The sequence below is a fragment of the Hypanus sabinus genome, chromosome 10, assembly GCF_030144855.1.
Source record: "Hypanus sabinus isolate sHypSab1 chromosome 10, sHypSab1.hap1, whole genome shotgun sequence".
In the NCBI taxonomy this organism is placed as follows: Eukaryota; Metazoa; Chordata; class Chondrichthyes; order Myliobatiformes; family Dasyatidae; genus Hypanus; species Hypanus sabinus.
The window spans coordinates 32,878,279-32,892,830 of record NC_082715.1 but is presented as its reverse complement, the minus strand read 5'-3'; the positions used below and the strand labels follow the sequence as shown (position 1 = coordinate 32,892,830).

The 14,552-nt window shown below is 40.1% G+C and overlaps 1 protein-coding gene across 5 annotated transcripts in view; it reads right to left on the bottom strand.

The window, feature by feature from the left end:
• supt3h (SPT3 homolog, SAGA and STAGA complex component) overlaps nt 1-14,552 on the bottom strand; it is a 396,945-nt gene that overhangs the window by 101,692 nt on the left and 280,701 nt on the right. For all 5 annotated transcript variants that reach the window (XM_059981629.1, XM_059981630.1, XM_059981627.1 and 2 more), the window contains 2 exons: nt 12,915-13,008; nt 6,899-7,032 (listed from right to left, as the gene is read on the bottom strand). In XM_059981629.1, the coding sequence (XP_059837612.1) occupies nt 6,899-7,032; nt 12,915-13,008 (228 nt within the window). The remainder of the gene's footprint in view (nt 1-6,898; nt 7,033-12,914; nt 13,009-14,552) is intronic.

Here is a 14,552-nt window from a genome sequence, read left to right as displayed (position 1 = left end):
ACACACAGTGTTTAGTGTCTGGTAACAAGCCAGTCTTCCTTAGAAAGTAAAGATGCGTCTGTGCTCTTCTTATGATTGTATCTAAGTGCTGGGCCCAGGACAGGACCAATTATTCGTTGTGTAGGTAGACTGTTGCTCTGTACTCTAATCATTAAGGCAAAAATCAAGCACGTGTTAATTCTAGCCAACACAAAATACTAAAGGAACACTTCTGCATTCCAGTAGTGCAAATGTTCCAGATGCCTTTCTTGTCTTACTGCTCCACGCAGCAGTCCCCTTATAGCCAAGCTAGTAGTTACACAGATTACAGATCCTTAAAATGTATGGGCATGTAGGTTAATTGGTGACTGCGAATTACCCCTCATGTAAAAGGGAGTGGAGGCAATCTGAGAGAACTGACGAGAATGTGGAAGGACTTAACAAAGTCGATGAATTAGTGTAAATGGGTAGCTGATAGGTGGCGCAGACTGAATGGGCTGAAGGATCTCTTCAGAGCTGTCCCTGTATCCTTATCAAGCCTTCCTCTGAAGGTTATCTCACTGTGCTCTTTACTTGAGCTTACAGCCAAACTGGTAAATGACTTCAACCTCTGAGAACTAGGATCATGAACTTAATCCTCTCTTCAGCAATTCACTCCTGCCTGGCGAACGCCGTGCACAAACACCTCTAGATACTCACCCTCTGCTGTGTACAATTACCGTCACTGGGATGATGAATAAGGGTGTGGGCTACACAGACATGGTCACTCCTCTGATTCTACAGGCTCATCAGTTGTGCCCTGGTCAGCTGGTATTCCTAGGTCATTTGAAATAGGAAAGGCATATGCATGGTCATGGAAAGGGACAGATGAAAGGGGCATATTTATATGTGACATGTGCTTGTTGTGTATGTGAAACAGAATCAAATTGAGTGTTTCATTGTCTCCAATTATCTTGGATCCTCTGCTTGTCATATTATGGCAATCTAGCTCAAGTTTGCTTCAAAACAAGCAGCTTCTTGGCACAGTAGGATCTTCTACCAGTTTGCTGTATTACATTTTCTTGCAAAGGAAAGGTAGGTGTGTTAATAAGTGATTGGATGTGGTGTACATGAATCTTTCAAGATTTGCAAGAATAAAATGAACAAGTATAAGTTGGTTTCAGTTTGCTCATAAAACTTTCTTTATTCATGCAATGCAAGCGTATGTACTTGCCCATCCTCAGGAAGGGGATGGTGAGCTGCCTACTTGAGTAACTGCAGTCTCTAAGACAGCTTTCTTAACCTTTTTGCCCTGAAGGAACCCTTGAAATAATTTTCAGGTCTCATGGAACCCCTGCATAAAAAAAAATTATATCTACAGCTCAAGGTATATTAGCATGATCAGTAACTTGTAGGTATAATAATCCAAAAATAATTGTCAATGCTTGTTTGAAAAATGAATGAACCTTTAGCCAGATTTAAATAAAGCTTGTAAATTGATTTTAATTAATACTATTTACAACATGAAAATTGTTGACAATGCTGAGTAGTGAAGATACTAAAAACCATAAGCCAAAGCAATCTGAATGAAAATATAGCCTAAGATACCATTTTATACAAGACTTTGAAAAAAAACATTTTCTTCCTAAGTGACATGATCAGGCTCAAATATAGGCCTAGCATGTGAAACCTGTGCTTGTTTTTTCACTGCACTGTCAGACATATCTGTAAAAAAGGGGTTAAGAAAATATAAAAAAGACTGACATCATAATAACTAAATGAGAAAACCACAAAAAAAATACAAAAACTTTATGAAACATTTTTAACTTACATAATCCACCTTTTAGAACATAGACCATAGAAATCTACAGCACATTACAGGCCTTTTGGCACAATGTTGTGCGAACCATGTAACGTACTCTAGAAACTGCCTAGAACTTCCCTAGTGCATAGCTTTCTATTTTTCTAAGCTCCATGTATTTATTTAAGAGACTCTTAAAAGACCCTATTGTATCCACTTCCATCACCACCGCCAACAATGCATTCCACACACCTACCACCCTCTGTGTAAAAAACTTATCCCAACATCTACTCGGTACCTATTTCCAAGCACCATAAAAGTACACCCCATTGTGTTAGCCATTTCAGCCCTGGGAAAAAGCCTCTGGCTATCTACATGATTAATACCCCTCATCATATCATACACCTCTATCAGATCACCACTCATCCTCTGTCACTCCAAGGAGAAAAGGCCAAGTTCACTCAACCTATACTCATAAGGTACACCCTCCAATCCAGGCAACATCCTTGTAAATCTCCTCTGCACTCTCTCTATAGTATCCACATCCTTCCTGTAATGAGGTGACCAGAACTGAACACAGTACTCCAAGTGGGGTCTGACTAAGGTCTTATATAGCTGAAACATTACCTCATGGCTCTTGAACTCAATCCCATAGTTGTTGAATGCTAACACACCATAGGCCTTCTTAACAACACCGTCAACCTGTGCAGCAGCTTTGAGTGTCCTATGGACCAAGACCTCAAGATCTCTCAGGTCCTCCACACTGCCAAGAGTCTTACCATTAATATCATATTCTGTCTTCAAATTTGACCTAACAAAATGAACCACTTCACACTTACCTGGGTCGAAGCCCATCTGCCACTTCTTAGCCCAGTTCTGCATCCTGTTGATGTCACGCTATAACAGCTGACAACCCTCCAGACTATACTCAACACCACCAACCTTTGTGTCATCAGTAAACTTACTAATCCACCTTTCTACATTCTCATCTAGGTCATTTATAAAAATCACAAAGAGGAAGGGTCCCAGAACAGATCCCTGTGGAACCCCACTGTTCACCGACCTACTTGTAGAATACAAACCCACCCTTTGCCTTCTGCGGGCAAGCCAATTCTGGATCCACAAAGCAAGGTCTCCGTGAATCCCATTCTTCCTTGCTTTCTGAAAGAGCCTTGCAAGGGGAACCTTATCAAATGCCGTACTAAAAACCATATTCACTACATCCACTGTGCTACCTTCATCAATGTGTTTTGTTATATCCTCAGAGAATTTTGCAACATTTACAACAACAAAGTGGTAGGCCAGCAGCTGAGCCATGGCTCATAGAGATTTCCTTCCAATGTTTTTCTACACCAGTAAAATTTGTTCGCTCCTAAGTCAGTCAGTGGCGTGCAAGTGGATGTTGTGGGAGGTAATTCAGGAGGGAGAGGCTGATGTGACAGCCCAAGGTAGGCGAGTTCATTCAATGCTCAGAAAATGTACTTCACTCTTCTCATCAGCCTACTGTCCTCCCCTCCGTGCGATACAGCACTCACCAATTATCAACTGCCTCCCCATCTCACGTCAAAAAAACTGAGAACAAACCCAAACAAATAAACATGGTCCTACTACACACTGCCATACGAGGCTGAAGGACATCGAACGAGATTGCTAATGGAGTTGCTCAGTCACGGCCACCACTGCGAGCACTAGCATCGCGCATCAAGTGAGGTTTGAAAAACAATGTTTATTTTTTTAAATCACCATACCTCACAGAAACCCAGGGTTCCAAGGAATACCAGTTGAGTAACCCTGTTCTAAGGTGTGGGTAAATATCACAATGCTGTTAAGATCCACGACTTTGACTCAGAGATGGTCAAGGAATGGTGATTTTTTGTTGCTGTGGTGTTCACCAAGCTTGACAATTAGGTTGCAGATGTTTCATCACCAGTTGAGATGACATCTTCAGTGCGCAGTTGTTGGTTTTCTTTCTGGGAGTGCTCACGTTAATATGGGCTCCTGTTTGCTTGCCTCATTGGCTTCCTGATTGGTTACCTGTTCAGTTGATCCTTGAATTCTACTGGTTCTCAGGCTCTGAGCAGTGCGGAGATCGTGTCTACGAACTCCTGAGAGCCAACAGAATTCAGCGGTGATATTCTTCCACGTCAGGACAGCGTGTGGCTAGGAACGCAACTACCGGGTGTTGATGTTCCTATGCTTTTGCTGCCCTTGACCCTCTTGCTGGTAGATGTCATGTGCATAGAAGGTTTGTTGAGATGCTGCAGTTCATATTGTAGATGGTACAAACTGCCGCCACTGTGTGTCAGTGGTGGAGTAGGAGAATGATTACGGAAAGGCTGCCTATCAAGTGGGCTGCTGTGTCTGGTTGCTGTTAAGGTTCTTGACCTCATTCAGATTTAGGGGCATTAGGAAGTTGGTTACTCATTGCAGGATTCCCAGCCTTTGATCTGGGTATATGGCTACTCGAGTTCAGTTTCTGGTCAATGGTAACCCCCAGGATATTGATAATGAGGGATTCAGTGATGGTAATGCCATTAAATAACAAGAGACAATAGCTGGATTTTCTCTGTTGGATATTGCATTGTCTGGCACTGTAGTTTGAATGCTACTTGCTATCTCCAACCTGGGCCTGGATATCATTCCGATATTGCTGCGTACGGGTGTGGACTGCTTCATTATCTGAGGAGGCACAGACACTGTTGAATATTGCTATCATCAAGAAATGTTCTCGTTTTTGAACCTATGATTGAATGAAGGTCACTAATGAAACAACTGAAGAAGGCTCCATCTAGGACACTACCCGGAGGAATTCCAGCAGACATACCCTGATGTTGAGATGGTTGACTTCGAAATCACCACAAACAACTTTTCTTATGCTGGGTATGATTTCAACCAGCAGAGGGTTCCCCAGTTCCCGTTGACTCAAATGCAGCCCTTGCTTCTGATGCTAAACTTGATCAAATGCTGCCTTAGTGTCAAACTCCCTTCACCTCTGATCAGCACATCTGTCCATTTTTGGACTAAGACTGTAATAAGATCTGAAGTGAAGATGGCGATACTTTGCAAGCAGCAAACAAAACTACTAACGATTTAATGAAATCTGTAGGACTACATCCACTACAATCTGCATCTTGTAATTCCCTGCTCTGAGCTGTCCTTTTGAACTGTCGGTATGACCTGGTGTCTTTGTGGTGTCCTGAAATGTTCGGTGAACTGGACTCTAAAGACTGCAGGTATGGCCATTGCTGAAATGGACTTGGGGCTCGGATTGAAGGAGTGGGACCCGAGCGGATAGCAGATAATGAACAGATGTTGGGCCGATTAACATTGAGCCAGATTAAAAGAGTTGAGGCCAAGAACAGATGACAAATCAGTGCTCAGCTCAATACTGTGGGAGGATTTACTTGCCTCTGGGGAAACGGAGACACCTCTTTCTCCCTTATTAGGGAGAGAGAGAGAGCCTGTGGTATGTCGAATACTGGATGAAATACTGAATCTTTGGGGTGACTGCAAGTCTGTGTCTTTGCTGTTGTTTTGCTCACGGTGGCAGGTGCCGATGCTTTTTTTTGGCGGTGGGGTGAGGAGGGGTTGTTGCTTGCTGCCGCTCACGCGTGGGAGGGAGGGGAGCTTGGGGGGACTCCGGGGTTCGAACAGTTAACTGTCGTTTATTCTTTGGGGCAATCCTCTGCTTTTGTGGATGGCTGCAAAGAAAAAGCATTTCAGGATGTGTATTGTATACATTTCTCTGACATTAAATGTACCTTTGAAACCTGGGCTGAACTGACTCTGCAGCCGCGGCCTGCGGCCACCAGAATTCACTTTGGCTCTGAACCTGGTTGATATCTCTTAAGCACATCGATTCTTACAGACGTGCGAATGTTAATCGCTCAGCAGTAATAAACTGGCAAAAGTTTTCTGGGAAGTTAATTAATCACCAATGAAATTTCTAAGGCATTATTGTGATTTCATAATTCAGAAGATACCCTCTGAGTGAATTCTTGCTCAACTCCTTAACAATGGTAGAAAATACTGTAAAAGAAGCTTTCAAAGAGCAGAATATATTCATTGACATTGAGGCTGAAGGACAGACTTGTGAGTGATAGATCTTATGTTACAAATTCTCTTCTCTTCTGTTGTCCATTGGAATCCGATGACAACATCCACCCCTTTAACGGTGAGATCTTTCATGACTATACAGTCCTATCCTGGACCCACAAGTTCTATTGCAGGGGGGACATGTATATGTGGTAGTGCTGGGGGTAGTGATGGCAACGATGGCTGCATTTCTCCTGGCTCTCTTCTGCTGTCTTCTGGTTGTTCTTTCCATCTCATGTTACAAATTAGAATGAATTAAATATATCCAGCCGTGCAGATTTTAATCCATCTGACAACTACAGGTCTCTTCATCCATTCTAACATTGTGCTGTCACACCGATACAAACCTCCACATGAACGTAATAAGATAATTGTGCATGTGGACAATAAGAGCTGCTTCACTTGAAGCAGCCTGCTGTATGGGAATGGACAATAAGCCAGCACAATTATTCACCAAAGTAATCAGAATCCAAGCACATTACAGAGGAGCTTTTGATTCCAGCTAACTGAATAAGCTAACATTATTGCAGCCATAGTTGCCAATACTCTCAGGACACATCTTCAGACATGAAACTGACTGAAGAGCACTGCTATTGAAAGAACTCCTTTCACTGCACATCAACAAAATTTTAAATAATAACCGGTAGCTAAGCTGGGAAAATCGCACTTTCAAAGCCATACACATATAAGAAACATATTTGAATATTTATTTTCCCAGCATCCCGGGGTCATCCAGCAGTGCGACCCTTGGATGTCAACGAAACAATTTCTTCTGTGAACATAGCCTTAACTTCAGAAAGCACTCAGTAAAGTGCAAGTCCACTGGCAAACTCACAGTAAAAAATAAAAAATATTATTACTTTTTTTTAAATGAAGTGTGGAATCAAGATGCCAGGGAAAACACATGCCTAGTTCAATTGGTAATGTGCTCATTCTACTCAAACAAAATGTCAGAAAAACAGATGTTGATACATTTCAAAACATCAGAACTTATCAATGTGAACAGACTAACTCCGGCAAGGTTAATCCCTTTGCTCCACCTACCTCCAGTCGCTCCTGTTTGACTTCATCAGCATCATCCTCCTCAAGCAAGCCCAGCAGCTCCCCTGTTTGGTCAATAGAACTGAGGAATTCTTGGTAAAGTTTCTGCCGCTTGTTTATACTGCTGCTGGATTTGTCTATGTGTGGGCGAATAAAAGGAAGGAAGAAAAATTACTAATGTAAATTCCCGAACATCTGCAGCACAGCTGAGCCTGAGACTTACTTTCACCTGCTACAGACTTCTGTAAATGAAGAACATATTTTAATGAATTCCACCCCCCCCCCCCATTTTTTAAAACAAAGATCAGTAAAGAGAGGCATAGCAACATTTTCAATTACCAAAGGGAGGAGAAAGAATTTAAAGCAATACAAATATTCAGCACTATTTGTATCTTTCATCAGCACTGAAAACCAATTCCTCCTAAGTTTAAAATAAATTCTATTTTGATTATATTTTATACTCAATATGATGGATTGAAGGCCCAGTGAGAGGAAGAATTTTTTTTAAGCACTTTCAACATATAGTACTGTGGTGGAATAGGGCACTCACAGGTTGGAGTACATTAAAAAAAAGCTAATACTCATTTATATGCACAATATTTCAGAAATAAATTGTTTTAAATTAAGGGACCATATTTATATTTTTAGAAGCAACTATCGACACATAAAATTTGTGCTGAATTGGACACTTTTCAAAGACAAAACATACTCAAACTCCACCAGGCAGTATGTTTGGGGCTTCCAATGATGGCAAGAAAAGAGTTGTTTGTTGCGTGCACCTCCAAAATTGTTCAGCCTCTTTCAAATGAAGATAAAGAGATTACTACCAATTGGAAACCCCTTAATACAAAACTGGCCTGTCCTAAACACAACTGATGCTGAGCAGCTGTGTTCAGCAAAATGTGGTGAACACATGATTTAAAGGCAGTCACTTAAGAGTCTGACGGAGGCCATCGGTAAAAACTTACATTACTCAACTAAATATTGAGCTGGAATGAAAAAGTTCTCTTCAAATCCTAAAGCATTCCTCGTTGCTGCCATCAGGTAGATGGTACAAGAGCCTCAGGACTCACACACCAGGTTCAAAAGCAGCTACTACCTCTTAACCATCAGGCTCCTGAACAAAAGGGGATAACTAACTCAACTGCACATTCATTGAGATGTTCCCACAACAAATGATCTCACTTTAAGGACTCTTTATCTTGTCATTTCATGCTCTCGTTATTTATTACTATTTATTTATATTTGCATTTGCACAGTTTGTTGTCTTTTACACTTTAGTTGATCTTTCGTTAATCCTGTTATAGTTACTATATGTCACAAAAGGGGATAACTACACTCACCTGCCTCTATATATGTATATATATATTCTGATATTAAAAATTACTTTGAACTTTGAAAGTTGCTGTTTGAAGTTTGCTCAATCACAGATTTTCCTTTCTCTCTCCTAATCATTGCCGCCTCTAATTCCTAATCACAATGAGAAAGGTACCTGGTGTCTCAGTGGGATGGGGATTTAACAAAATATTAGCAGAATGCAGAGAGGGAGAGAAGATTATCCAACAGCAATAGTTCATCATTTCACTTAATGAGAAAAAAAACCCAAAAGAGAGACAGTATTGAAATCACACACTGAGTTTGAAGAAATACTTTGGCAAATAAAATAGAGATTTCTCAACATCTCAGTAGAAAGTTTTTGAAGTTGTATTGTAGGGTATGCATTATAAATGTTTTACCAAACATTCTCGGTCAACATGATTAAAGTCTGCACATTAAGTCCTGCAGGAAACAAGAGTTTATTAGGATAAATACACAATAAATCCCAAGTATTCCATAAAAAGAGAGGATGGCAGGTCATGGTGGTGAGCTACTTTGCAGCTGGCACTCAACAGTAATAAGTTCTTCATTACCAGAGCAACTAGCAAGTCAGAGTGAAAAAAAACAAAGGATATAAACAGCTTGAATCTAAGAATAAGAACAAAACAGTAACAAATTTGAACTGTTCCTTCCAGTTGTTCAGGACAGATGAATGAATATGCCTTTGCAAAATAAGATGTGCCAAACTTCTCCAAATTAAGAAGAACAAATGACTTCAGTATAAGCATCCTCATTTCTTTAATAAATACACAAGGAGAGACTTTTTTTCTAAAATCCCAGAGTACTGAAAAAGACTACAAGATATTTGCAAAGCATCAGGAGTGATTTTCAAAGATTCACTGGACACAGAACATGGTAAAGATCCACATTGTGATTCTTTTCATTAAGGATCACAAGACAAGGATCTCTAGATCTATACCTCTGACATGCATGCCAAGAAAAGTGAAGCAATATGTATTTCTCTTGTCGATAGCATTGTATCTCTGAAGCCAGGTTAAATGGAAAACTTTGCAGAACATTCCAAAACAGATGGGATAGTGCAATCAGAAGAGACGGTGCAAAATGGATAAAATAGACAATTGGAAATGAAATTCAGTACTGTAAATAGAGAACTCCACAAATCAGAAGATAATTATAGGCAATATGTGTACTGCATGGACAGTGTTGGAAAGAAAAAGCCCAGGTTGAAGATGAAAGCGATTTAGGAGCATATAAGATCCAATGTTAAATGTGACAAAACAATGCCTAGCAGTAACAAAGCTATTAGGATGCTGAGCTGTACATTAGATTATCAGTCAGAGGAAGTAATCATCAAACTAGATGGTTTACTGGCTGGACCACAACATGAATAATGCAGAAGCCACATTATATCTATTTCTCCAATATCAGAGATATTACCTATGAAAATTTAGGGATAAATTTTCACCCTCAGTCTGGGAGTTCAGCACTTGAGAGGTAGAAAAGCTAATTGCAGTCATCAAATAATAAAGTTCAAATAATACATCAAATTTTAAATTGAAATCAAGAATAGAATTAAGAGACAGATTAGTTCTCAGAGCAGAGGTGTAGTTTCAGGTTAATTTGAGGAAACTCTGTGGAAAAAACATCTTCCACATCGAGCAGTGGCACGAAAGCTCTAAACTCCTTTATGGAGCAAATTCTACATGGCTGGGCTGGGGTAGGGGATGGAGACAAGGCAAGTATCTAGATTCCCATTCAATAGCTCAAAATGGCTGACTGAAAAGCCTAACCTGTGATCATCACCTGAGAGGACCTAGAGTAAGGACAGGGCAGGAGCAAATAATAAGCTTTATGGCAAAATTTGTATCTTGTGTAATAGCCAGAAATAACTATATGCAATGGGAAGCATACTCATTACTGGATGAATAGAAACATCAAAAAAAAACAGAACCATACAAAGGAAGCCCCATACAGCTGAATAACAGAGGAGTAAGGCATACTTACTCGACAAGTAAGGCATACTTGATTGTTCAAATGCTGCACAAAGGTTAAATATCTTTATATTCAACTCTTCTAGTTTATTAATCCAGCTATGCAATAATTGTAAAATAAACTGAACTACTCAATCTAAAATTTCTGAACCAAACCTTTGAAAATGTAACCGGGCAAGTACTGTAGAGGAAATGCCAATGGAGAGCAGTTTGAAGATGGTGATTACAACCTTGTCTTTTGCAGTTGATATGAAGAAGGGTAAGCATAGAATGGTCTATAACTAGGGGAAGGCTGGTTTCTGTATGTTAATTCAAGATCGAACAAAAGTGGACTGGAAGACAGAACTTGCAGATAAATCCAAAGCAGAAATTTCTATTACAAAAGAACCCAACAGTTTATAAGATTTAGATAGGAATTGAGGAAGAATTTTTTTTAACCCAAAGGGTTGTTGAAACCTTGAACGGAATCCCTGAATTAGACAACAGAGACAGGTAAATTCAAAACATTTATAAAGAATTTGGATCAGCACTTATACTGGTATTACATAGAAACCTATAAGTCAAGTGCAAGAAAATAGGATGTCCGTAAATGGTACTCAATCGCCAAATAAAAATGTTAGGCTGAAAAGTCTGCTTTCACGCTCATTGACAATGACTCTAAATTCCAAAGCATTCTGTAGCCAGTGAAGAACTATTGAAGTGCATCTCCCGCGTCAATGGATGAAAAACATTGAAAGTTAGAATTAATGTAGTCCCAAGGATTTTTCAATGCCACTAAGGTTGATTTTGCTTTGAATGTTGCATCATTTGGGCTTACATATAGCTCAGTTCAGGAAATAAGCTTGCTTCCAAGCAAGCACCCTCACTAGTCAGGTGGGTGGTATATGCAGTGAAATCTTTAGGAGAACTCCAGGTACAGAAACCAAGTCCACAGCAGCGACATCAGAATGATGTAGTCAGCTTGGCTGCAATACCTGGAATGAGGAGAGGTAGAAGATAAAAGGACCTATTCCATCTGATGCACTGAAGATGGAGTAGAAACTTGTTCTAGTTCCATGTCCTTCTTCATTATTTCAATTCAACAAGTTGTAATTTTTAGACATCAATGTTCAGCAGATTTCCAGCTGTAATATTTCTACTTCACTATTAAATTATTTTCACTCAATATATTTTGCTTACTCCATTTATTCCTTTGATTTTGACCTTAAATTACAAACGCATTAATATGTTCAATTATCTGTAACTTAGTTTCAAGCTTTTTATTTATTTATTGAGATACAGCACGGAATTGGACCTTCAGGCTACTCCACATAGCAATACTTCAATTTAACCCTAGCCTAATTATGGGGCAATTTACAAAGACCAATTAACCTTACGTCTTTGGACAGTGGGAGCACCTGAAGGAAACCCACATGGTCACGAGGAGATGTACAAACTCCTTCCAGACAGCGGCAGGAATTAACCCTGAGTCACTGGTACAGTAAAGTGTTGGCTAAAACTTGTATCATTGGAGTGTGGTTTTTTGAATTTCCCCGTTCACATTAGAGCAAAATGGGCAGAAAAGAGGATGAATGGAAAACTACAACAGGAAGGCAAAGAGGAGGCCACTAATAGAAACTACATTCAGCTGCCAGGAACAGGGGCTTTCGAGCAGTCAAGTAGAATTAATTATCTACAAATGGGTCAATAAAGGAGTGGGGGTGGAGGAGAAAAGTTGAGGCACTCATAGTATCACTGAAGAATCATTTCAACGGAGCACATGAGACCCATAAACCCATGTGTGTGGTATAACTGACAATGAATCCTTTGTAAATCCCTGTTGCTCAAGTCTGAAATGTATACTTTTAATTCTGGTTATGATTACCCTAGGTTAATATCAGGCACATAAATCTAACTTTGTGTAGATCTGAAACAAATAATATACGATTAATTAGATAAGTATCCACACCTTGTATATAAAAGGTCTGCTTTTGGATGGAATCTTCCAGAAAACTTAAGTCATTCTCTTTTCTCCATGGTGGATTATGTGAGTAGTTCCTTCAAATGACCAGTGAATCACCTAAGCTCACCAGTTTCTGACCCAACCACGCTCATTTTCTAGTAGGGTCCTGAGCACTGGAATACTGCCACTGAGCCGATCAGTGAGGCTCAATCTAGTGCAGTATATCTAAATATATAACCAGTTTGAACTCCCAAAAATGCTTAAACATCTGGTGACACCAAGACCCAATGTTCACTGGTTATCGTAGATGCCCCTGGGATTTAAGTGTCTTTAACATTCAGAAGCACTCAAAAACACTCATCCATTAATTAAAGAGTAAAAATATTAAAATATTATTTACACATTTAAATACATATATAAATACAATTGAACTTATGCTTAGAAGTCCCAAACTTCGACTCACAAGCCGATAGGTCAGAGCTTATCTGCCAGCTTTTCAGTATGGGCTCCTCAGTTAGGTTTCTGCAACTTCTACAGTAGTTTATCGAAGCTGGTCAACAGTCTTATATGCACTCTAACTCCAGAGGAATGACTGGAAGCATTGGATCAGCCCATGATTGAATGGAAGAGCACACTTGATGGGCCGAAGAGCCTACTTCTGCTCCTATATTCTATGGTCTTATACGGCCTTCAAAACATTGAAATGAAGAATGCGTTTAATCTACTTATGAGTTTTTTTTTTAAATACCTGCTTCAATAATATCTTCATCTTCAACACCCTTAACGATTTTGGATTTGAAATCCCGGAAACTCATATACCTTAGCAATCGTCGTAATTTTCTCTGCAAATAAAGAGAAATAAATGTGAGTGTCTTTCTTCACAATGGAATGTTACTTTAAATATCTACCAGTTAACTTTAATTTCTCACATTCACTGTGTAAATCATACTAATAGCCTGGATTTTGTGTTTTCTGCTGAGTAGCCCATGTTGGCAGCTGATATACGAGGGAAAATCACTTTGACCTCATGAGGACACCTTGGCATCAACTTCTCACTCTCAAACTGCTTCACTACAGGTGCCTCATTATTATGCTATTATGTGAGAGCTCAGAAAAAGCTTTGTCTACAAAATTGCAGTGGTAGAAAAAATCTTGAGAGCTGGTTAAGGCAAGGACCTGGTTTCATCAACTGTTGAAAAATATGAATGTTTCTTACATTCATAAAGATTCAAACTTATTTTCAGTCTGTTAAAATATTCTACTTAATTGTCCATCCATTGTCAAGCAAATTAACATTAGTGTTCTTCCTCCTCCAGGACTAATTGGGTACAGGTGCCTTGCAATGGATAAACTGAACCTCTGGTCAAGATAGCACAAGCGAACAACAATTCCTTGGGTGGCATCTTTCAGATAGCCAATCACTTTAATTATTTCACTCATTCCACATCTTCTGCTTTTTTTTGTCCTGTTTGTGTTTTGGAAAATGTTAGAGATATTGATGCACAGTTTGGAGTACGATTGAATGATCTAGTGCTCTGCTGTCCTCGAGAAGACTCTAGGAGAGGACCACAAACACGAGCTGCCTTGTGGAAAAGACCTGAGACAGGATGCAGGGCCATGATCGGCTCCATTTCGAAGAGTCAAGGAAGATTGAAGCGCTGAAGTGAATGCAGAGGAGGTCAGTGTTGCTCTGCACAAAGGACTGAGTTTGAGTGGTAACTCTCCTTGATGCTGATGAGAAGGGTCAACAACGTCTCGGGATCGGCAGTCGCCCAGCCCATGGGATCGCCGATCACTCCCCACAGAAGGACTGTTTACGAGCAGTAGCTCTCCTTGATGCTGCACGGGAGAGTTACCACGGGAGAGTTTTCAAAATTCTAAGATTTAAATTTATATTGGTCTCCTTCAGTTTTCTGTGTTTTCCTTCTTGTTACCAATTGAAGGTTTGAGGTGTGGGGTTCCAAGTGGGCGAGGGATGGGTTGGATATTTGGGGTCTGATGTTTTAGTCGATGTTTTTCTATGTGGACGATCTGTTAGATTTTTGTGTGCGTGAGAGGGGATTGGGGTTTGATGCTCTTGTCGCTGTTCTCTCTTTGTGGGGGAAGGGGTTGGGAGCTTCGGGGATTTTGATGGTCTAGCTGCCGCTTTCTGGGTGGGCGATCTGTTAGTTTTTGTGCAAGGTAGGGTTTGAGGGGTTTGGGGTTAGCAAGCTTTTGTTTCATTTTCTGCGGGGGGGGGGGTTGATATCTCTTCTTTCAATTACTCCCGTGGCTTTTCTGTATTTCATAGCTAGCTTGAGCAGATGACTATCAGAATTGCATTCTTTGACAATAAAATGAACCTTAGAACCTTTGGATTCTGCAGCATTAGAATTGAGAACTGCCA